This window comes from Notothenia coriiceps, unplaced genomic scaffold (assembly GCF_000735185.1).
Source record: "Notothenia coriiceps isolate Sejong01 unplaced genomic scaffold, NC01 NC01_scaffold00037246, whole genome shotgun sequence".
In the NCBI taxonomy this organism is placed as follows: domain Eukaryota; kingdom Metazoa; phylum Chordata; class Actinopteri; order Perciformes; family Nototheniidae; genus Notothenia; species Notothenia coriiceps.
This window is the reverse complement of record NW_011369947.1, coordinates 6,008,762-6,034,301: the sequence shown is the minus strand read 5'-3', so window position 1 is coordinate 6,034,301 and position 25,540 is coordinate 6,008,762. Positions and strand designations below refer to the sequence as shown.

Sequence of the window (25,540 nt, the reverse complement as noted above, 5' to 3'; positions counted from 1 at the left end):
CTGCAGGCCTGTGCAGGTGATTTATTTTAGGAAGTAGCATCAAAGGAGCACTCGGAGCCTGACTCTCCTGCAGGGTGTCATTTTTTCACTGGTGGAAGAGTACTCCGATTTTCTACTTAAGTACAAATACTACATTGTAAAGTACCTTGTTATAATTAAAAGTCATGCATTGAACTTCTTACCTAAGTAAAAGTACTCGCGTAATGGCCCATTTTAGAATAGTTTATAAGCTGAATATTGAATTACTGGGTTACTATTATGATTATTGATGTGTTTTTATCACAGTGAGTTAATTTAAAGTGGACTTATTATGCTATATTGGGAAAATATATTGTAGGGCCATACCTATACAAAACATGTCTGCAAAGTTTTTTGCTTAAAATACCAAACAGATCACAACAACAACAAACAAACAAACAGACAAACACCTACAATGGGTGAGCCATGCCTCATATTGCTCATACCCCTCTTTTGCAGCCCTGTTAGGCCCCTTTCACACCAACGCGGTTCCTGTTCTAGCTCCGTGCTAGAGCTTCTCTGGTTCGGAACCGGTTTTTCTTTTCAGCCCCCGTTTTGTTCACACCGCCCAGAGCCCGACTGGTGCTGCCGCTGCTGCGTCATGACGTCACCGTTTACGTCGCTGATTTTCTCCCCAATGGCGTCGGGTCGATGATCGTGTTGCTTTTAATCATACGAAGCCAGATTAAATTAAATAACTACTTCTCAACCCTTATACTTTTCTCCAGAGTGTCGTGGTTTATTGTTTATTAATGTATTTCAGCGGCATTTACCGACCGCTGCAGTGCTGCCCGCTGTTTGACATCACAACGCTGTTATGAAAGTTTCTCTGGTATAAAATGGGTGATGTTAGCATAGCAACCGAAGCTAAACTGACTATCTTGACTACTTGTTGCTATCCTATTGTGGCATAAGCCGGCACATTTTACCGGCGTATTTTTCATTATGATTCTACTTGTGATAGTCGGACATGACAACCTGTGCAGCCCATGTATTGATTCCATCTGATAGCTGCTATAATACAAAACAAAACATCTGCCTGATCAATGACAGCGGACACGGATGGTCAAAGTAAGGTACAAATAAACAGAATCACACTAAGCCTGGTTAGTGTTGCCTGACTTTATAAAGTGTGTTTTTTTTTATAAGTGTGTGGTTGCGTTCTAGTCACTTTGGTCAACGCTACTGCTTGTTAAAACTTTCATTTGCCGTACTCGCCATAAACTGTTATTGCTCAGGTTGTTCCTGCCCCTGCCCCCGCCTCCGACGAAGCGGTTCTTGCTTCTAGACCGACAATTTTTTGCTGCTTGAAAAGCAGCAAAAGATTCAGAGCTTAGAGCCGGCTCCGTGAACAGGAAAAAACGGTGCTTTTCAGGCTCTAACTCCGAAACCGGCCCTGGAACCGAGTTGGTGTGATAGCCCTATTAGAGAAGCGCGGATCTTGGGTCCTTAGCTTATAAAAAAAAAAACAGGAGGCGGAGTTAATGCCTGATCAGAATTATACCAGAGATAAAGTTCAATTCTGCTGTGATAAAACGCCATCCTGTTCTAAACCACATCAAGGATTATTTCTGAAACAGTATGGAGCTCAAATGATTATTTGTCATGTCCAAGAACCTCATAGTGAAAGTTTATTCTTTATGTTAGAGTTGTCATGTCCCTTTGTCTTGTGCTTTATGTCTATGCCCTTAATTATTTCTTCCTCTCATTTCAGGCCTCCACGCTCCCCGCCCCCTTCTGTCTCCTGCGTCCTTGATTATTTTCCACGCCCTGATTGTTTCCAACTGTGTCCCCTTTACCTGTGTATATATTGTGTTAGCTCCCTCCTGTTCATTGTCAGTTCGTTGTCTCTCGATGACCTACGTATCGGCTTACCTCACGGACCTTTCACGGATCTATGATATTGATCACGATTCTAGTTTTCCTCTAAAGAGTGTTTTGTTTTCCTTATTTTTATTACTGTGCAAAATTCCAGTAAAGTCTTTATTTTGAAACGCTATCTGAGTCTGAGTTTTGAGTCGTGCAATTGAGTTCATGCCTCAGAGTTCACTCCTTGACATTATTCTCTTGCGGGTTTATCACAAGGTGAGTTCCTTTTTTTTATTTCCTGCTTTTTAAACACATGTGCTCTACACTACAAGTTAGCTCTGAGTGTTAGCGAGGCTTGCTAATGTAAACAAAGACGAGATTACGTCCAAAACACGTCAGGCATTGTTTCTGATGGCAACTTTCTGTGGGTCAGCTGCCGATATTACGTCATATCGGCAGCAAATCTGTATCCGCTCGTTGTACCCCTGTTTTTAAAAGATTTGGGTACGGAGGAAAAGAGAAAGGGTTTTAATTTCTGACGCTGCGTGAGTTCCCAGACGCACCGGGGACACATTTATGTATAAAAGGCATCAAAAAGTGCATTTTGCACGATAGGTCTCCTTTAAATACTTGATATACTGCTGGGGGATATCCTAACATATAAATATATCTAAAAGTGTATTTAATCATTGATTTATATTTTGTATAAACTAATAATCTGAATCTAAAAAGTAAAAGCTGTCAAATCAATGTAGTGGAGTAAAAGTACAATATTAGCTCTAAATTGTTGTGGAGTATAACTATAAAGTAGCTTAAAGTGAGAATACTCAGGTAAAGTACAAGTACCTCAAAATTGTACTTAAGTACTATACTTGAGTAAATGTACGTTGTTACTACCCACCACTGACATTTTTGTAATTATAAAAACTTGTATTTTCACTCCACAACCTTCATGATACATAATAATAGTTATGTAAAGTCAATTTACATCAAATAAAATAGAAGTATGTTTAGTAACATTGTAATCCTGCTAAAACCCCACATTTTTTGAATCGTTACAGTAATCTGATAACGTTCTTTTTTTTTTTAAGCAACTGTAAGAGAATACAGTTAGCTTTTTGTATCCTGATTATTACATAATCTCGTTACATGTAATGCGTTACTCTCCAAGTCTGGATGGAAAGTGTTTTAGTTATTCAAAAATAAACTACATAAATATTTTGCTAAACAATGTTGTTATGGTTCATAAGTAAATGTTGACTGTAGGTCTTTGACAGGAAGTAATACAACCTCTGCACTCAAACACTCACATGTTTCCCAAAACTCCAGAAATTAACCGTGTCCCGTGTTAAACTGACTTCCTGTCTCCTTTTCGATGGGCCGGTCGGTCCACCTCTCCCTCACATGGTGCTCAGCAGTGTCCCTCTGATTAGTGTTGGTCCGCATGACACACACACACACACACACACAATTTGAATCAAACGTCCGTCACACACTATAAAACACAAACGGTTGTAGATTCATTAACAAAACACACACGTGGTGACATAAAGTGAAACAACACACAATAAGCTCCTTTTTTTTTTTCCTTTATTTGGCTCAATTCATTGCAGGGTAAAAAAAAGTTGTATGTGAAGGAATGCTAAATATCCGAGTGGCATTTAAATGGCCATGGTCACATTTTTCACATTTCAACTGAGGTGAAGGAACGCAGTAATGTTGAGCGTTCAGCTGAGCATTAAACACAGACAGAGCAGCAGAGGAAGTTCAAACTGGAATATAGCAGGAAATTCCACATGTGACACATTAGGGTCAAATGACACACATTTATCTGTTAACGCTCAGACAGCAGCAGTTACTGTTTCAACTTTTTTTCTTTTTGAAGCTAATCCAATTTCTGTTGGAAAATATTTCTGAAAAAAAAACCTTTGATTTCAAAATAAACGTTGTCCTGGGAAATGATCCCGGTCCCCGCAAAATACCTTTTTGATGACCCATGCAGGTGCCAATTTTTTTATTCAGTATGGTGAATTAAATGTCAGCTTTACTTTAGTTTGGCAAGCTCCATGAAGAACCAAAACTCACTGTTGTTTTAGTTACAATTTAATGTTTTGGTTCACTTTAAAATATCAACTAAACCGGTATCAGGACGACATATTTTCTCTGTGCCTCCATCTTCTGATGTGACACAGCTGTGATTCATCATTTGGTTTGGGTTCAAATACGGTCTTAACATTAGGTTTGTCACAATTTTAAAGTTAAGGGATCAACCCAGGTATTACAGTTCATCCTGACGGGAACATGAACTTCTGTACCAGATTTCACAACAATCATTTTAATTAATGTCAGGATTTGAGTCAAAAAACTTAAATTGTAAACCTCATGATGGCGCCATAAGAAGATTTTGAGGATTGGGTTGACCATGAACGTCTGTACCAAAAAAATGTTTAAATCCATCCAATAGTTGGTGAGATTTTTCAATCAGTGTTAAAGTGTTACACCAATCTGTAGACCCATGCTGCTAACATGGCAAATGTGGCTTAAATAAGGTTAAAGGCCACTGGAGTTTTTATTATTTCAAACCTTCAAATATATAGTATATACAATATATTCTTATTTAACTAGACATTTACTCGTGAAAAACACCAGATGTTGCCCTCAATATAACACGACATGTCTCTAATACACACACAGACACAAACACACACACACACACACACACACACACACACATACACACACGTGCCAAACTAGAAGACAAGACACTGAACGGATAAGAATGGAGACAGACAGATGTGTCATCCTCAGTGATTACTCAGTGTCATGTGAACCTTTGGATCTCCTTTGGGTTTTTATTTTTTTATTTTGAAAGATTTTGATGTATTAGAGTAAAAAGTAGCATAAAATGGAAATGCTCGAGTAAAGTATCAACTTCGTAACGTGTCATTAATTTTATTGGAAGAAGTACTCAGACCTTTGAGTTGCAATACAGAATTGTAAAAATACCAGAGGTGGGGAGTAACTAAGTACATTTACTCAAGTACTGCACTTAAGTACAATTCTGAGATACTTGTACTTTACTTCAGTATTACATTTTTTTGCTACTTTGTACTTCTATTCCACTACAATTCAGAGGTTTACTGTACTACATTTATTTAATACCTTTATTTACTTTGCAGATTTGGATGAATGATGTGAAATATAATCAGCTCTTAAATCAGACTTTAGTTCCACCTGGAGTAAATTCACAATCTACCCTGCAGTATACAAAGTCATTCAAATTAGCTGCACCTTTACCAGCTTTGATAACACTTTATTGATCAATAAATATAATCAGAACATATCATATAATATTATTCTGAAATGGACCAATCTGCATACTGAGTACTTTCACTTTTGGTACTTTTTAATTTTACTTGAGTAACATTTGGAATGCAGGATTTTTACTAGACCATTCCTACACTCTGGTATTTCTACTTTTACTCAAGTACAAGTTCTGAGTACTTATATTATCTCTTAAAATGTAATGGAGTAAAAGTATAAAGTAGCATAAAATGAAAATACTCAGGTTCAGTACAACTACCTCAATATTTTACTTAGGCAAAGTACTTGAGTAAGAACTTAATTACCTTCCAGCACTGGCCCCAAGTCCTAACCATGTATGTACATACATACAGATTTTTGGATTTGGTATTTTTGCGAGGTGATTTTGGTTTGAGTGTCCTCTGCAGGTGGAGGTGTATTGAGGGACCAACAGTCTGGTCTTCCTGCGGGGGGAGGGGGGGGCATTTCCTGTCAGCTCCTCTGTTGGGTCTGGTCCATCAGCCCCACATGAGCCTCATTAGCGGATCAGAGCAGCAGCATGTGAGGTGTGTACGCGGTCATGAGACTCCACGTGGAGTTTCAATTCATATAGAACCGACCGACGAGCTGCTGTTAGTTAAACTGACAAGCTTCGCTCTGATTGGCTAAATCCAGAGGCTGAGCTCGGGCCCGACGTACCTAACAGGGTTCAAATCGACAAATGTAACCTAACTGATGCAAACGTGCTGCACATTCATTTAAATGTAACCTCATTTGATACCCGAGGTTCAAAGAAGCAGACTTTTAATCCTTTATTTGACTGAACAGTGAGGTACATTTACCTGAGTAGAAACTTTTGTTTCCTTATACATTATTGGTCATTTTGTATTTTATTTGATAGATTACAGTGAAGGAGTGACGGATATGACTTGCAACCAACTGAGGAAAGTAACTAAGTACAATTACTCTAATATCAACTGTATGGAGGATTTTAATTGTATGCTACTTTTTATCTCTCTACTCCATTACTTTTCAAGGGGACAAATTGTACTTTTTGCTTTGCAGATTAATATTTTAGAAAACCTTTGTTTATGAAGTGCAAGGCATTGTTATGCAATATATGAAACAACCCAGCAATATAAATAAATATTAAAGTAGCTCTAATGCAGCCAATATTAAACAGCATCTTATTGCATCATTGATATTAACTGATAAAGATATAATATAATAACATACAATAATGCAAAGACTAAACACCGGTACTTTACCTTTTATATTTTAGTACCTTTACTTGATTATACTTGCACACTTTACTTAAGTAAGATTTTAAATGCAGGATTTTTTCTCGTAACAAAGTATTATTAAATTGAGGTATAAGTACTTTTACTTCAGTAAAAGTCTCTATTTTTCTTCAATCACTAACAACAACGCAACAACAGTCCAAAGGATGTTGAGGTTATATTGCGAGCAGCATTAACAGTCAGCAAACATTGCACCATTTTTTTAAATGACTACATTTACGAGAAATGTTATAGTTCAAATGATAGAAATTTTCAGTGGTGCAGTCTAAAAGTCATGTCATAAACGTAAAAAGGTAATTTTAACAGTCTCATAAATGCGTACTTCGAACTTGATGCCTGTTTCATTTTCACTGTGAGTGACATATGAGCCACTAAGAATAATGATCTGACCGAACCCAAGGACTGTAGAAGTACTCAGCTTATTTGCTTCACAATATACAAAACTCAGTTTCAAATATAAGTTGTGCTATCAAAGTTTTACTTAGCATTTTCATTAAAATAATACTTATAGAACCATTTTAGAGTTGTGTAAATTACATTATTGGATTTAACCATTGATGCATTAATATGTTCATCACTTTGATGTTTAAAAAGGTTAAGCTAATAAAAAGGTTTTAACAGTTGGCTAGTTCACGTTTGAGGGTTGTTTAAGTACTGTCTTTAACTAATAATAATTTATTATCAATTTTTTGTTCACTTTATTTTGTGTTTTAATAATAACTGAAAATACATTGGTAACTGAAGTTGTTGTTGAGTGAAAAGTACACTATTTCGATGGAGTAGAAGTATCATAAAGTACTATTGTGCACGAAAGTGTGCAAGAATGTGTGTGTGTGTTAAGATTCCTTTCTAAACCGACTTAACGCACAAACAAACACACACACACACACACACACACACACACACACACACACACACACACACACACACACACACACACACACACACACACACACGCATGTTTCTTCACCGCTGTATCTCCATTGGCTGCTGCTGATGAATGGGCGAATTATTGACCAATCAGCAGCATGTGACTGGTGAATATCTAACCGCTCAGCATCAGCTGGAAACACTCTGACTTTCCTAGCCACACACACACACTTTTACACACAAACACACTCACTGTCAGTGAAAGAGGCTCCTTAAATAATCCCACACTCATCATTCTGCTGAATATCCTTTACCGTCTGTCATCATGAACAGCAAAGAACAGATCAGGTAAGAAAACACTTTATTTACATCTTATTTCAACTATTTATTGCTGTGCTGTTGTCTCTCAAAACACAACACTCATTGTTTACTAAAATGTTTGGATTGTGACCACTCGTAATTTTATATGAGTAGTTCAACAAATAGTATTTCCATTCAGTAATTCACAAGCAAATGTACAAAGGAGGGGAAAGTTGGATAAAAAGCCTCATAATATGTTTGTTTTTTTCTACTAATTCTCTGTTAATGCGCTTATGGTCCCTCAGATTTATCCTTGGGTGACTTGTTATTGTTATTGTTAGACGGACCTTATTACAGCTGTAATTATGCTTTATGAATCAGAAATATTTCCTTAACTGTAAACTCATTGAAGGAAAACAAGAAAAAAGGGAAATTGGTAGTAAGAAGTGGGCATTTTAGAGGAAAGGAGAAACAAATCATGCTCTTTTGTAAATACTGGTTGCCTTTGGGGTACAGCACTAAGTAATTATGTTATAGATGATCTTAAAATTATAACTATGTGTGTTTGTGACTCTTCAGTTGCACATTGCATTGTATCCAAATACCTAATAATTATTGCTGTCAGTTTAAACATTAAACAAACTCACTCTTTACCAGATTATATAAATCCAGCTGTTATTAAAAACTGCAGAGATACACCTCCTAACCTGTGTGACTTGTAAAGTTAAAGTATTGGTGATTTTATATGATGATGTAACCAAGATGTAATATGTGTTAGTTTTTTTATTTTACGCTAGAAAACCTCCTGAGTTCAAGATGATTTGTTATAAATATTTTATATTTTACAAGAAATTAAAAAAGAAAATTATTTTGAAACTAAAATCCAACAGTAAATTATATTAGTTAACTCACTGACGAGGGATCAGGACTTCAAACTGATGGCACTTGTCCCTATAGCCTGTTTTAAATGGAAGTTGTCTGAGGTCCTTACCACCAGCTGCTCTTGCAGTAATAAGTAGTGCACCTTTCTTACTGTCCTAATGTGCACAATGTAGTGACTGCTTTTGTTTACTTAGTTATGTTCTCTGTATTTTACATGAAAGAAAGAAAGAGGACTTCAAAACTGTATTCTTCATTAAACTGTATATTTACCATATTTACATGCTGCTCACTGGTTAGGTGTATTCAAGGTTTATGATGCTTATATCACTCTGGTTCCATAAGGAGAATCGTGTTAAATGCTTGGCTGGCTTTTGTAGAACATCAAATAATATGTAATAGTAAAATATAAGGGACAGTTCAAATGTAAACATGCAATGACTCGTAAGGCATGGATTTGAATTGCACATATTGTGTGTGTGTGTGTGTGTGTGTGTGTGTGTGTGTGTGTGTGTGTGTGTGTGTGTGTGTGTGTGTGTGTGTGTGTGTGTGTGTGTGCTATGAGTCTTCCAGTGATATAAGCATGTTTTTCTTGCCTCTGTTGTAATGTTTAACAACACAGCTTCTAATCTCATTGACCCTTAACAATAAACTGTTCCTGCAGTCATGACGACTACCAGAAGACAGCTGATTGGCTGAAGTCCCAGACGAACCACCGCCCCAAGGTGGCGATCATCTGCGGATCGGGCCTGGGGGTGCTCGCTGACTCGCTCAAGTGTCAGGACTCCTTTGCCTACTCTGACATACCGGGCTTCCCCCAGAGCACAGGTACTGCTGATTTACTGTTATATAGTGTTTACATCCTCTGGATGAACTGCTTAACACAAATCGAATCCATCTATACCTGTAAATTAAGTGTCATTTTTGAAGAGATGTTTATTTATTCATGAAGAGCCAGATTTTGTATGTATAACTTCTGAGACTGTCAGTACTTTCTGTGCAACTGGTAAGTTAATAGCATCACAGTTGCCTGGTTACAAGTTGATGTACTGTATATCATGTGTGGGTTAACTAGCATCACTGTACCTGTGTCTCACCTGAACCCCCACTCTGTGCTGCAGTGCAGGGTCACGCAGGGCGGCTGGTTTTCGGGGAGCTGAAGGGGAAGACATGTGTGTGCATGCAGGGCCGCTTCCACATGTATGAAGGTCATTCACTCTGCAAGGTAAACACACACACACATACATACTACATTTGCATAACTTACATTCAAGAATAGTTTGTCTATTTGCCAATATTTAGAACACATCATCTATTTATGGTAAATATGATGCTACTACTATACTGTCCGTTTTCAAATCTGACCAATCCTCCTACCAGCCCACCAGAGGCTCACTAGTTAACACACAGTATCATTTATTTCATATGTACCAATTGTAAGAACGAAAACAGTTCAGTTGTTGGGGGTTATGCAGGGTTACCAACTCTCACGCATCTGGTGTGTGACACACGCTTTCACTCTAACGGCCCCTACACACGCTTCTGCCCATTCACTTTGAATGGGGTGACGTCACGATTCGCCGAACTGCATTGTGGGAGCAAAGCGTAGCTTCTCTCGCGGTGCTCGCTGCAAAAGTTGAGCAATGTTCTACTTTGCCGCCTCGACGGAGGCGTCAGCCAATCGAATTATATGCCAGTGCAAGCTCTAGCCAATCAAACCGTGTGCTTGAGTGTCTGGGGCGGGAGATTCATGTGATTGGTTGTTGGTCGAGTTTCAGCCCCCCCCCGCCGGCAAGCGACAACGNGTGTGCCTTGGCAGTCTCAGTTCGAGGGCCGTACAAATTATTGAACTCAACGTCTGACTTAAAAAACTCAAATCACAGCCCATTCATTTCGCCTTTCTTTCATGCTGTGCAAAGAAAAAAGCAACCTCTTAATCCAGATATTTGACCATGACCCGCGCATTCATGCACCGTGGCATGACCACCAAAACAGAAAGATATGGACACAAGATGTGTGCAAATGTATTTAGTTTCATATCCATGTGGACATGATTTAAGTGGGGGGGGGGCGGATCTAACCTCACCTCGGTGGGTTTGGGGGCATGCACCACCAGGAAGATTTTGTTTAAATGTTGAAGTTAAAAGCATCAATCTGGTGCACTTTGAGAGCAACATGAAGAGATCTATGGATACATCTCTCAACACCCATATGAAACAGAACTGTAAACAGATTTTTTTCTTTATGAATATTTTACAAATCACTTCCCTTTTAAACTGTATTCTTGTTTATTTATAACAACTTTTTTTTACTGTCATATTAGTATTGTATACCTGTTTACTTTATTCTCTTATTTTTCTATAACTATAATGATCATAAAGATGTGCCTTTACCTCACTGGTTGGAGAAAAAGCTTCTTATATTCGTTAGCATAGCTAGCTAACCAGATGCTAATAACAACAACGTTATTGACTGTATGATCAGTATGACAGATGAACAGATCGCCACTGGGCTTTCAACTAAAGACACAGCCACGCAAAAACTGCGGCATGTGTACAGCTCCTTATGGGTATTGCAATTTGTGAAGTCCCGGCCCGGAGCCGCGTTCTGGTGCTCTCCGTTAGAACTACACTCCTGTGAGACGAGACATATACCACGTGATGACACGTTAGGCTCCGGTTGTGTTCAAGGACCCCGACCAGGCCAGGAAAAACAAGCTTGTTTAATTATTTTGCGGTCTAGATTTCTTTTTTTTCTTTTCTTTTTTGCGTGTGTTTATAAATTACCTCGAGGGCCGTACCAAATGGTCTCGCGGGCCGTATACGGGCCGGAGGCCGGAGGTTCCCCACCCCTGGTATAGAGAGATACAGGGCCAGACAGAGAAGGATGGAGGTAGTAAAGCATCATGGTGACACACCCAGGGAAAGCTGAAACCAAAATGCTGTTCCAGAGATATGATATAAGATGAGGTCCCTGTGGCTTCATACAGACTGGGGATAACTGGAGGAGTTACTTGTGATTCACACCATCATATTGTCAATATCATAATTAGATGTGTAACAGTCATCAAACTATCAGCATGGTAAAGTTGGGCTTAAATTAAAACTTTTTTTTGGTTTCATACAGTATATATTTCTTATTGTTGTTCCCTCCATGAAAATACAGCAGATACCAAACAGTTATTACGTTTACATGCACACTGCTGTCATTCCGAATATGACAATATAAATAACTCAATATGGTCACGTCAACAGCATATTTCCTTTGGATATTCTGAACAGGGCCTTATTCTGAATGTAGCATTTTTAGAATTATGTGGAATATGCCAATTTTATTTGAGTTTTAGGACGTCAATAAGGTTTTTTATTGCATATTGTGGCACACAGCCTCTGCCCTGTTTACAGCCAGCTCTTTGTGTAGTACACCAACATGCAAGCCCAGATTGTCAGATGTGCTATGCTACAATAGAAAGCATGACATTCACAGAAACTGCAACTACATTTTTAACCTATGATCATATCCAAAGTCTAAAAATAATGAGTCACAGTTGATATCCCTGTCTGTCTCAGATGACATACAGTACACATAGCCCTCTGTCCCACCTCCCTGTTGGTTATTGTCCAAACAGGGTTGGGTGACCTTGGTTTGGAGCGTGAGTGTGTCTCTCTCTGTAGCGTGGGATTCTGGTCTGAAGCCAAAAACCTCATGATAAGAGTCGTATCTGCTTCTTATATGCACACTACTACTTTTACATATTCTTGTTTATGCCCTAAACTGAGGATGTGTGATTGTTTCTGGAGTAAGGGGTAAAGTATGGGAAAAAACAATTCTGCATGTTTGTGGCATGCAGTGGTCTCAAACCACGTGTCACACAAAGCCAAGGGCATTGCTGTTTTATGGTGTTAACTAATTAGCACACTTTCACTAATGGGCTGCATAGAGTAAAGTTGGTCCAAAGCCTCCAGGGCCTCTGCGGGAAGTCTTTTTACACTACTTTCCCAGAGAGGCAGAGGTTGCTTCATCAGCCGCTCAAGGTATTTTTTTTTCATTTGCATTTGCTCACAAAATGTACTGGCAAAGGGTTTAGTTTTAGTTATAGACTTTATACATTAAGTATAGACTGAAGTACACAAAGTGCAGCTTAGTCTGATGGGAATGTTATCAGTTTCTGTAAAGGTGCTAGATAGATAACTATCAACAAGTTCTTCCTGAGTTGATCATGAATGTCTGTGACACATTTCATGACAATCTATCCAATAGTGGCGTGAGATTTAACAAATGTTAACCTCATGATGACGCTGGGAAAAAGTAAGAGAATCACCAAAGTATTTACAATTCATCCTCTGGGAACTATGAATGTTTGTACAACACGTGAAGCCAATTCATACAGTAGTTTTCACACATTTCACCTCACACCACAAACTTCATTGTGATGCTGGGAAAAAGTCATAGAATCAATTTGAGATTCATTCTCTGTAAACCTTGAAGGTTTGTACAAAATGCGGAGCCAATCCATCCAGTCGTTTTCGAGACCTTTCTCTTGAAACCATAAATACCAACCTTATGTAGATGCTAAGGACAAGTATTTGGATCACCCAGGTGTTTAGGAATTACCCTGCGCAAAATGTGAAACCTATCTAGCCAGTAGTTGTTAAGACATTTCTATCGAAACCACAAATGTCAACCTCATGGTGATGATAGAAAAGGTCAGGATTCATCCTCTGAGAACCATGAACGTTTTTAAAAAATGTTAAGCCAATCCTTCTGGTAGTTGTCAAACATTTAACTTAAAAGCCAAAAATTTTAACCTCATGGTGATGCCAAGAAAGACAGAAAATCACCAAAGAATTAAGAATTAATCCTTTGGTAACCATAACTGTTTGTATCAAATGTTAAGCCAATCCTTTCAGTGGTTTCAGGATCAATGTGATGAGCGGAAGCTGCTAGATTGACAGCTAGTTGCATATTTTTCTCGCTAAATTCAAACCGAAAATAAATTGTGGCAGATAATTCTGCGTAACCCTTGGGAGAGTGGTTAAAACATTTGTGGAAGGCTCAGTTTGACCTCTCTGTTATGCTCTATGCTGCTCTGGCCTAGAATCCTCTGGAGTCTCCCCGGTACACGAATAGATAAATATATTCAGCTGTCGTTATGATAATAGTTGAATCCCACAGTCTGTACAACAGTGACATTGGCCAGCTTTGTTCTGATCAGAGCTATAGACCTCTGCTGCAGCTCATATCTCTTTCAATTAATAGTTGAAGCCGATTTAATACTTGTCGTATAATCCCGAATGAAGCAGCCTACTTTATGTGTTTATGTACTGTATATCTAAAACTCGGTTGCATGCGTGTTATTTGTGGATGTTATTTTTTATGGACCAGACCCCAGATCAGTCCTTTGTGCCCCACTCCCTCAATTCCCAGCCAAATCCAAGCGCCCTGTGGGATATTTTTAGCTTGGACCATGTGTTTGCAGAGCTTTTAAGTTTTTTCTCTGCAGCACAGTCATTTTTTATTCTCCAAATATCAGTTTCTTAAGCCCTAAATACCCCAAAGTAAGTGTGTGTGTGTGTGTGTGTGTGTGTGTGTGTGTGTGTGTGTGTGTGTGTGTGTGTGTGTGTGTGTGTGTGTGTGTGTGTGTGTGTGTGTGTGTGTGTGTGTGTGTGTGTGTGTGTTAAGGTAGTTTCCATTAGCTGGCAGGTACAGTGCATACTTGTGCACATTACATCATGCATTGTGGTCTCTAGAGTTAGCTCTTTACCTCCACAGTAAGGTTCACACAGGGCTTTATTTGGAGCTGCAGCTCTCTTTTCAGGTTTTGGTTTGAAGTTACTGATATACCTGAAGAATCAATATGTTCTCACTCCCAAATCAACAAACAAGGCAGCTTGGTCAGGGCCCCTTTGTGTTTTTTTAAAGCATTGGTAGCCCTTTGGTTTTACATTTTTTACACTTTAGTGACGTCAATGAATTACAACTTGGTTTGGTTTTGGCTTCCAAAAGAACTTTGCTAGGTTTTGGGAAAGAATTGGTTTAAAATAAATATTTGTTACAAAACCTGCATTTTGTATCTAACAGGGCTGCCATCATTAACGCGTTAACGCTCTTGCGATTATCTATAAATCTTAACCTAATCTTAACTGCTAGCTGCACCAATAATTCTACCATATGAGCACATACCCTGTGTATTACCTTATACAGAGGGTGATCACAGCAGATCTCCATGACAACAGCTCTGTTGATGCTTTAGCGTTGTGTTGGAAACTGTCTGACTTCATCCCAATAATACAAAAAGTCATGAAAGTCAGAAACACCACTCATGTATTTGTTTTAATACTATAAATACTAGTATTTTAAACTTGTGATTAATTATCGATAATCACCGACCACTATTGGGATAAACGTGATTAAATGTTTTATCGATCAACAGCACTAGCATCTAAGGCAAATATACATAATAATATTCATAATAATATTAATAACAATATAATAATACATTGTATTTATGAAGTGCTTTTAAAAATGCTTAATGACGCTTTACAAAGATTGTTTTAAATGTGTTAAAAAATGAAAGTCAAAAATAAAATCAAGCTCACATAAGAAAATGTTACTTTGGGACACAACATTAATCACACAATAAAAGCCAGACTAAAAAGGGGAGTTTTGGTCAGTGTTTTGAAGGAGGTCGGTCAAGTCACTGATTTGTTTTGGGAGTAAGTTCTGGAGGGAGGGGGCAGTGATGGAAAGACTCTGTACTTGGTCTGTGTAGGAATGGACAGGAGATTGGCTTCTGATGAGCGAAGGCAGAGGGGGTAGCCTATTTCACAAAATGACCCCAAACAATACCATAGAGGATGGTGTTACAATACTCCAGTCTGGAAGTGAGGATTGCATGTCTGAGGGTTTCTGCAGCTGGAAGTAGAGTGATGATAAATGACATACAAGGTTGGCTTTTATTGGTCATGCGTACATAGCTACAGTGTAGTTATGATGATGAAAATCTTAGGTCACAGGCTCCTCCAACAGTGCAACACAATAAAACAGAAAACACTGAAAAAATAGTGCACAGTAGGGTAAATGCGTTATGTATGTTACATAAACATTAGATTTAAAGATCGATATCACACTAACATCTGAATGAGTGAGCCTCAGAGCTAGGCTAGCTGTTTCCCCCTGTTTACAGTCGTAATGCTAAGCTAAGCTAACTGGCCCAAGCGTCAAACTATTACTCTAATTATTAATTTGTAACGTATATTACTGTTAGTAACTGTGTCGTGTCAAAGTGTAACATTTAGAGGGAAGTGACTTTATCAGAGCAACCTATTTTTATTGAATGGATTGTGTGCATTTTTCATGACAGTAAATAACAGCCAAACGGACGCAACATTGAAACAGAAACATTACCATATTGCCGTGCTGTCACCTTGAGAAGTGTGAAGTGACGCGTTTTACGTGAATATGTAGGTGGCAAAATGTGTGTTAGTGTTGTATCATATGTAATGATTATGTTAATCTACTGATACGAGAAATATGGTTGGCATAAACATGCAATATAACGTAAAGAAAAAATATTTATTTGAAGAATAAAAGAACAAAAATAAGCATAATTGGTCCAATATATAGCTTCAAACTATGGGAGCCATTAAGGGCCATTATTATGCTGCATTTGTATATCACATTATGGATGCCTGTGTAAAAAAGAAATTGCATGCATGTATCTGAATATGTGAATTGTTAAAACAAATTATAATAATAACAACCACACTGTCACAATCTTATGAAGGACCCAAATGCAGCACTCGAGAAACCAAGGAGTATTGGTAATGTACTTTATTGGTAATAATACCGGAGCAGAGGGATACCAGCAGAACAGTAACAGCCGGATGATGTGCAGGCAAACGAACCAGAGGACAGCGGGCAGAAGGTGAGTCAGGGCCGGGAAGAGGGTCAGACAGCAGGCAAGGCAGGATAGTCCAAGGACAGGCAGGATCAGGGAACAGGCAGAGCAGGCAGGTCAGGGACAGGCAGGGTCGGAACCGGGTAGGCAATCTGATAACAAACGCGTGAAAGACTAGCATGAAGGCAAAGTACGATCTGGCAACGGGTGTGTGTCTGGTGAGGGTAAATACTGGCAGTAAAACTAATGGGTGCAGTAAGAGAGTGAGCAAAAACGTGTGTGTGGTTAACAGGTGAGACAGATGAATGGAAAACTACTGGTGAATGATGGAGCAGACTGTGACACACACATTTTGTTTGAATGTGTAAAAAAAGTGTTTTAGCTATAGACATATGTTCCCTTGTCACAATGTTTTATACACAAATATGAGATATAATTTGCCCATGTGTAAAAAAGATTGTTGAGCTGTTTTTGAAATTCAATTGTGTGCAGGAATATTTTCAACAATAAGGTTTCATAAAATAGAATATTAATTACCATAGTCAATGCCTGGCGAAATTATGGCCCCGCCCACTTTCCGATGTAAACAAGGAACCGGTGCAAAGTGGGAAAAAAACCGTGTTTTGTAATGCACGTTCAACAACTAAAAACATCCAAAGTAACACTTTTCTATACTTTAACTTAAAAAAAAGGACGGTAAAAGAAGAAATCTTTGGCTTTCTTTTGGGAAACACTTAATCTCAGCTACATTATGATGCTAATAAGGCTAACGTCAATCGTCAGACTAAACAGTTGTAATGTTGAAAGTCAAACTTGTATATTTAGATGCTGCTTTGAAATATAAAACACTGACAAGCCATGGAAAACCCTCTTAAAGTGTTGGCAGAGTGAAAGGACATCAATCTCCTATTGCTTTTAATTTCACCATATATGGACGCCGATCATCAATATCAAGTGACATACTGTAATTGTTTACCTGACTGAGCATTGTATTCTGGCTCCTTGTTGGATAAAAAATGCATGGTATTCTTAATTTTTTTAATTGAAATCTCAGAATGTGTATTTACTGCCAGTCAATGGATGGCAGATATTTCACCCAAAAAGGAGCGGGCCCATGACGTAGAAGGACGTACAGGATGGGTTGTTCTAATTACTCTTATATATTAGTTCCACCGATACATAACATTTCACTGCAAGCCCATTTAAGCATTTTGGCTCTAACTTTGTCTCATGTGTCCCTTTCCAGTTTGAAGGCGGTGCTGACGGCCCCTCTGTCCAGCGGGGCGTTGGATCTGTCCGGTATTCCTCTGGCTGCTCGGGACATGGAGCGTCTGTGTGCACACCTCCAGCGCCACGCGTCCATCCTGGGCAGCCTGGAGCTGGGCTTCACAGATCTGACGGACGAGGCCTTCCTCCTGCTGCTGCCCACGCTGGCCGCCCTGCCTCACCTGGAGACTCTGGCTCTGAACGGAAACAGGCTGACCAGAGCTGTTCTGAAGGAGCTGACCGACGCCCTGAAGGTCAGCAAGACATTTTAATATATTTGTCCAAATGGTTACAATGTAGCAGCATAGTATCAGTATTAGTGTAGTCCCTGTTAATGAGCCCCCTTGCTTTTTGTTGGAAGTTATATATTTTTCCTAGGAACTAAATATAAGACTTAAAATTACTTGCGTTTGTAGAATCTGAAAAATCGTGACATTTTGGCCAAATGATGGCAATGTTTGAGTTCCACTTTTGACACTGGAGGAAATAGAAACACTGTGACATGTTGTTTTTTAAATGTTACTGTTGCATGACTTTGATGTTTAACCGATCTAATGAATGGAAGGAAAGGGGACACACAGTACAGAAGTGCACCACAGGCTTTATTAGACCAATTGCAGACATTTAGCAAACTTTGCCACAGTGGTTTACTGAACCAGCAGAAAGAGCTTTGTAAGCACGTGGAAGTAAATTGGCTGCTAGTTTAATTCCCTCTGAAGGAACACATTGAGTTCCTGGTTCTTCTGATTAAAATACAGGTGAAGTGCCTGAGTTCTTAAGAAAAGCTTCTAGAGAAATGAAATGTTAACAGAATTAAAAAATGTAAATAAACATAGTCTTTTCCACTATTAACACCATCATGTAATATGAACAATGCACCAACAAGCGCCTGTATAGAGAGAGAGAAAAATTGACAATAAAATGTATTGATAAATGTCATAATTGTAAATATTTGTTGATACATGTATTATTTACTTTTATTTTGTATTTATTCATGATACATTTAAATGTGTATTGTATTATTATTTTTTTTTACAAATATCAATCATTTTATGACTGTATATTCCTTCAATTTTTTATAAATGATAAATATATTGTAATAAAATATAGTCTGCTTGTACTTTAGGTATAAAAACATATTTTTACATGGCGAGTATGTTTAAAGGCTAGAAGTGAGGGCACTTTACTTAGCGATTTTCAGTAGTAGTACTGTAACATACTTCAAATAAAATGAAATTATAATGATGATGATGACTGACGATCAGAGTCAGAAACAGGCTTATTACCAGGTTGGTTTACACTCGCAAGGAATTTGACTTGGTGTCGTGGTGCATAAAGAACTAAGAATTAAAAACACAGGTAGAGAACTAGAAAATATATGTATGAAAAAATATTTGGTAAAATATAACAGTATTTTCATTGTAATGGAATGAAATAGAGGAATACAATATGGAATCAAAATCAGCTGTAATACAAAATAATGTCGTACATTGCGTTGTGGCTGAGGTAAAGTGTCAGTAGGGGGGCCGGACCTTGTTTATGAGGCCGGTAGCAGAGGGGAAGAAACTGTTCAGGTGGCGAGAGGTTTTGTTCCTGATGGAGTGAGCCTCCTGCCAGAGGGGAGGGGGGTGAACAGTTTGTGTCCCGGGTGGGAGGGGTCGATGATGAGGAGGATATTTTGATACAGTATGTTGTTCTTCATCACCCCAGGACCCCTGCAGTTTCCCCAGCGTGACATGGATCGACCTGGGCAACAACGTGGACATCTTCTCTCTGCCGCAGCCCTTCCTGCTCAGCCTGAGGAAGCGCTGCCCCAAGCAGGGGAACCTCCCCACCATCCTGGAGTTCGGAGAGAGTCAGGCCAGCGAGCCCCCCGAGAGGCTGAGGGGGCTCGGGGAGGAGGAGGAGACGGACGACAACCGCACCGAGAGCATGGGCGAGCTCCGGTCGGAGGTGGAGGAGGAGCTGGACGGGGAGATGGAGATTGAGGAGATGATGGAGGAGCTGCTGGACTTTGACCGGGAGGTGCAGGGGAAGGAGGACGAGGACGAGAGCATGTGGACGCTGGAGGAGCAGAGGAGAGGGATGGGCAGAGGGAGAAAGGGGGGGTGGAGAGGGGAGGAGAAGGAGGCGCAGGGGAGGCGGGCGCTGATGGCGGACGATGACGACGACACGCACAGCCTCTCCTGCTCCAGCCAGTCGCAGCACTCCTCCGGAGCCGTGGAGCCAATGAGGGTGGAGGAGGAAGACTTGGACGATGTGACGGACCAATCGGATCACTTGACCTGATTGCTGCTTCCTGCTCCGCTTATGTTTCCCCCTCCTGTGTCGAGTCCTGTGTGGATGGAGGCAAAAGAGGACTGTCTCCCTCAGAGGAGAGAGCTCAAAGTCAATCCGACTGCAGTGTTCGGACGATGTCATCCATATGAGCATGTCACTGGACACTACATCCACTGATCTGAGCGCACAGCTGAACCCAGGTGACTTGTGGTGACCGAAACACGAGAAGACAATCCCCCACAGGACGTCTGTTTTATCCTAACTGTCTGTTTTGAACTACCAATAGACTGAAGGATGATAAAGCATAGATTAGGCTGATTACTTATATCACGTGAGGCTTTTATGTACAGTTAATCTTTATTCAGGTCCTTTCCTCCTGGTAACCCTGGTGATACCTACATGTGCCTGTAACATGTCCTAAGTGTGTTTAAATATATTAAAAAATTAAAATATTAAGTTACACACAAGCTAGTCAGGGCCGTTAAACCTTTAAAATACTGTTTTTGCCAAAAATCTAGAAATGTATCAAATGTTTCCCTCCCACATACATAACCAGATGGATGGGAGGACAGAAGGGAATCCATCGTTAAGCCAACTATCATTTGCTTCTTGAGGAACGAACAGATGCTCGTGCTTTAGCGGACAGACAGAAGTACTATGAAGATGAAATAAGTCAGCTGAAACCAAAAGAAAAACAACTGATAAAGAAAAGAACCGATGATTGTAGGGACACAAGTGTTCTGTTGTGGTCTCCAGTATATAGATGTGATGATCTTGTTGCCGTGTGTCCCCAAGCAAAGTGTCCAGCTATCGAGTTGAAATATGTCGTTGCCTTTTCTCCATGATCCAGGTCATGTTTCACTCCACAGCACGTGTGCCTCACATGCTTACAGTGCTGTTTTTATGTTGTACGCTGGGTTACGACCACTTCTATCTTTATGCAGTATGTAGCTCTCACCCGGCCTGTGCTTTCTGCTCATGCGTCACGTATAGTCCACGCAAAGCTTTGAGAAACAAACTGTATTTTTGGATGTACAGTATATACAGCCTAGTGTTTTGATCTGTGCAGGGGAAATCATTAAGATAGTAGATTAGCTATTTATATAAATGTATAAATAAAGATTATTATTTTTATTTAAAGAGGAATACCACCTATTTCAAATATATACGTATATATATAATTCTCTAGTTCAAGCTATAGACTATACATATAACACTTCCCAATTTGACACACAGCTTGGTTAGGACCCCTCTGGTGTTACTTTCCCATGCAGGGTAGTCTTCAGAATCGAAACAAACTTCTAGGTTGGGTTTTACCAAGATAATTGTTTTGGTTAAAATAAGCATTTTTGTCACATATCTTAAGTTAGTTGTGTTGTGTACATCAAATCATCTAATATATTACTTGAGTTGAGCAGTGGTAGAATAAGTATTTTAATACTAAAGTAAAAGAAGCAACACCTGAATTTAAAATCTTACAGTAGTTCAAAGAACAAAAGTATTAGCATAACAATGTATTTAAGTACCAAAAGTGAAAATACTCGTTAGTCGTAATGAACCATTTCAGAATGATACATGGATCTACATACATGATACTGTTCTTTTTTTAATTTATGTCCCCCTCTCTGGACATTATCCCGCTTATTACATGGTTACATACTACATTAACCAACGACTTGATTCACAATATTGATATACAATTATTTTATTGAAAGAAAAAATAGTAGGTCCCACTGCGTACCAACATCTGGAACTGCTGACGTATGACAGCAAGAATTAACAAGGTCTTGGATCTCCCAGTTGACCAATCAGAATCGAGTATTCAACTAAGCTATGTCATAAATGTGACTACTCAATTATGATTATTGATGCATTCATGTGTATTTCACAGCTGGTAAAGGTGGGGCTAATTCTAAATACTTTCTACAGTGGCGGGATTTTTTATCAGTTTGTTTATCAAAAACAATCTTATCTGTAAAGTAAACCATGAATGAAATAAACTAATAAATAAATAAAAGCTTTCAAATAATTGTAGTGGAGTGAAAAATACAATACTGGCTTCTAAAATGTTGTGGCGTAGAAGAATAAAGTACCATAAAATGAAAATACTCAGTCAAAATACAAGTACCTCGAAAATCAATTCAACGGGACACCAGCAATAGAAATGTGAAAGTCCTGGTTAATTTGACCCCTTAATTCAGCCAAATTCCCTCTATAGGCTGACTGTAGCTCTACGGCCCAATTCCAAACCGACCCCCTACACACTCCCCTTACCACTCCGATGGAAAGTCCGCATAGAGGGTCCACCACATGAGATGCCGTTCCAAACCAACTAGTGTGAGTGGGTTATCTATGGCGTTATCAAGCCCTCTGACAGCGAGCATCGGTCCTGACTAACCAACTGCACGACCTGACCGTGTGCAACCCTGTTTGTGTCTGTCATGAAACATGAAGTGACCAAATAGTTCTGTGCAAACATTTACTAGTAACCAGCCTATGCCATATTAAATACAGATACAGATGGTAACCACTTGAGAATCAACTTCTTCTACTAAGGACCATATATACCCGGGACTAATCTAGCAAACGGTAGACTTGTGCATTTTATTGTAAAGTTTTGTACATTTACAGAGACTGTTGCAAAAACGAAAAAAAGAAAAGAGGTTAACAATATAGAAACAGCACTAAAGATTTTTAAATAACTTGAATGTATTATTCCGAGAGATGCTAATTCTAAACAATGGTTTCAAGTATACCACGTCATCGAGTGGCCGAATGCTGGGCATTTAAACAGTCCTTCGGCGCCACTCGATGACGTAGTATACTTGAAATAGTGGTTCTGCAGCATGCTTTACTCGACATTGAGAAACGGCCGGAGTTTGTCCCAAAGTCAAAACACCCTGCATTTACACCCAAAGAAGGGGTTGAAAAAGCAACGAGTGGAAACATTTTATTGAAATGCAAAGGAGGAGAATAATAACTCGCATAGACTAAAGCTTCATTTTAAACCAGTTAAAAAGGAATAAATACTTTTGTTTCCCTCAGGCACCAATACATTCACATTTGGAGCTGTTAACGCGGCGCGTGGCATACAACATAAAGGCCTTTAATGACATGCTGATGATTGCAGCTGCAATACATCATCATGTCATTAAGTCAAACATGTGTGTCTATGCACCTGTCTCATAAACGCTTTGATTTCTCTTCCTTGTGATTGTAGCTGCTATACGTATCTCCGGCTTTCCACCTGCTGCAAATCCTCCTCAGCTTTATAGATCTGCAATACTCAATTGTTGGAGAACCCCTTTACGGTACGGTAGTTGTTGCTTAAACAACAGATGGATGGGATCTATGTTTTTCATTTAATTTCTGCTAGCACAAATCAGCCAATACATTTCAAATGGAAATACCGTCACTTCAAAGAACAATTAGGCATCGGCTACTTTTAAAAAACATCTAAATCAAGCCACCCCTGTGTTATCATAAATGTGTTCTTATTCATATAAGGATAAAAGTGTCTGTTGTCGGCAAGGAAAACTCTACAAACCTTCTTAAGGCCACAGTGTGCGATTAACCTACCCTGTAATGTACTGTTTTAACTATGTACATGGCATTTTTTATATTTAGTACCATAAACCAATTCTAACAGTGAAAAATGTATGTAATGGAGTTAAACACAATACTTTTTTCTTCCTCTTTAAACATCTCAAAAACATTTTCAATTGCAAATTAAACGTATATTGCATATTCAGCATTTACAGTTGTTTAAATCACATGACAAAACACAAATGGCACAAATTACAGTTTAGCTGTGTGTATTCATTTTGTGTTAAAATGCCTTGAGCATTAGGAACATTACTCAAATTATGTTTTTCTATTTCCAATGTCGATAAAAAGGAATAAAAACTCAAAAAGTCATCATCGTTTTTGATTATATTTTAGTATTGGTTGTCATGAAAATGTTTTAATATATTGCCATACTTTTAATAAAACTAATTAAAATCTAATCACATAAAGTTAAATTGAACATTTTTTAAATGCAGTCAGGTCTGATTCGGGGTACTAATTTACTGTAATTGTAATATATCATCCTGACCCTTAATGCTATCGGCAGCGCTCCTTTAGCAAACAGTTCCCTTTGGCCTCAATGATACAAACTAGCCTGATAAAAGCTGATAACAAAGCGAAACCTTAGTCAAACTTTAAAATAAAATGTATTATTGCATTGACCTGGTACGATCTATTTCACAAAAATCTCTGTAAAATGAACTCTTTAAACAATGTGGCAGAGGGGTTGTGATAATGAACAGTAGAGAGGAAGATTGTGCTTGAAAACCAAGGACTTTTAGCAAGTGTGTAAACTTTTGGGAAGACATTAGCCTGAACCAATGCTGCGTTTTTGTTTCCACTCAAGATAGCATGAACGTGGTTTCTTGAAATCATCTACAGGAATAAAGTGTGTTTGCAGCACGGAATTACAGGACTGGGGAAATCTGTGAATAATAGATATGTAACTGAAGTTGTAGCCACACGTCAGGTTTTCTGTGATTTTGCACCAAATGTCTCACCTTAGCTCTCTGTCAGACACAAACCTTCTGCTTGTCACACTAGGTCATATACAGTCTATAGTTAGAGTACAACTTGTTTTTACTATGGACCTAAAGAACAGGAATAATCTAAATACAGTTGTGAACATGTGTTACTGATAGAGATGTGGTATTTTGAATCCAAAGGCACGAGTTGAGTCTTTCTCTGGCCATGAGTCTTTCTTCAATATATATATTTCTCAGTATCCCTCTGAATTTCTGTATTCATGGTATCTTATTCTATCCCTCACCCCTCTGCCCGAAACTCTCACGTCTCATTTATTTATATTTCTCGGGGTCATTTGATCCACTGGAAAGAATACTCTTTGCATTTTATTTACAGATGAAACTGTATCTTTCTATGTTATGCCATGAATCCCCAATAAATGATATGATGCAAAAACAAAATGTGCTTCATCTTCCTATTGTGTTGAATATTATGACTGCTTCATATATGCAACTATAATGACTGTAGGTATTAACTCCATCCAGTGTTGGCGCCCAGAGAGCAGCAGAGACAGACTTATCGAAGCATAATTCTTGGAACATCTGTTTATTTTTATGAATATGCCTATGCTTTTTAAATGTCAACACTTTACCTTGCCTGCAGTGATTCCCTAAAACCATTACAGCAGATTAACAAACTCCATACATCCAGACACAACATTTAGAAACATGTATGTAGATCCCCACTTCCATTGACGTTTTTCACACAGGCCTTTATCATTCATGGGTATTTATGGTTTATGTAGCAGGGGTTGGTGAGAATCATGATGTGTAACACAGGACAGAAAGGGCTGTCAAAACCATAAACTTGGTTTATAGCTAAATACATAATCTGTGGCTACTGGGACCCCAAGTTATTTCATCTACAGAGCTTTCTTCAAAAGGCAGACTTTGTAGTATGTGCTGTAGTAGAAAATCCACATTGTTAATGGTGAACAAAGTGACTGTCTACCTAACTTCTGTCAACTGAGAGCACATGACTCTAAAAGCCATTGAAATACTGCCTTGATTTCAGTCAGAAT

The 25,540-nt window shown here is 38.8% G+C and overlaps 1 protein-coding gene across 1 annotated transcript; it reads left to right on the top strand.

Moving 5' to 3' along the window:
* Nucleotides 1-7,525: 7,525 nt before the first annotated feature.
* Nucleotides 7,526-19,722, top strand: lrrc75a (leucine rich repeat containing 75A; the record flags this gene model as incomplete). The annotated part of the gene is made up of 6 exons (XM_010795519.1): nucleotides 7,526-7,649; nucleotides 9,145-9,308; nucleotides 9,602-9,705; nucleotides 13,866-13,924; nucleotides 17,627-17,900; nucleotides 19,357-19,722. Coding segments are annotated over exons 1-6 (990 nt in total), but the record flags the coding sequence as incomplete, so codon positions are not given.
* Nucleotides 19,723-25,540: the final 5,818 nt, after the last annotated feature.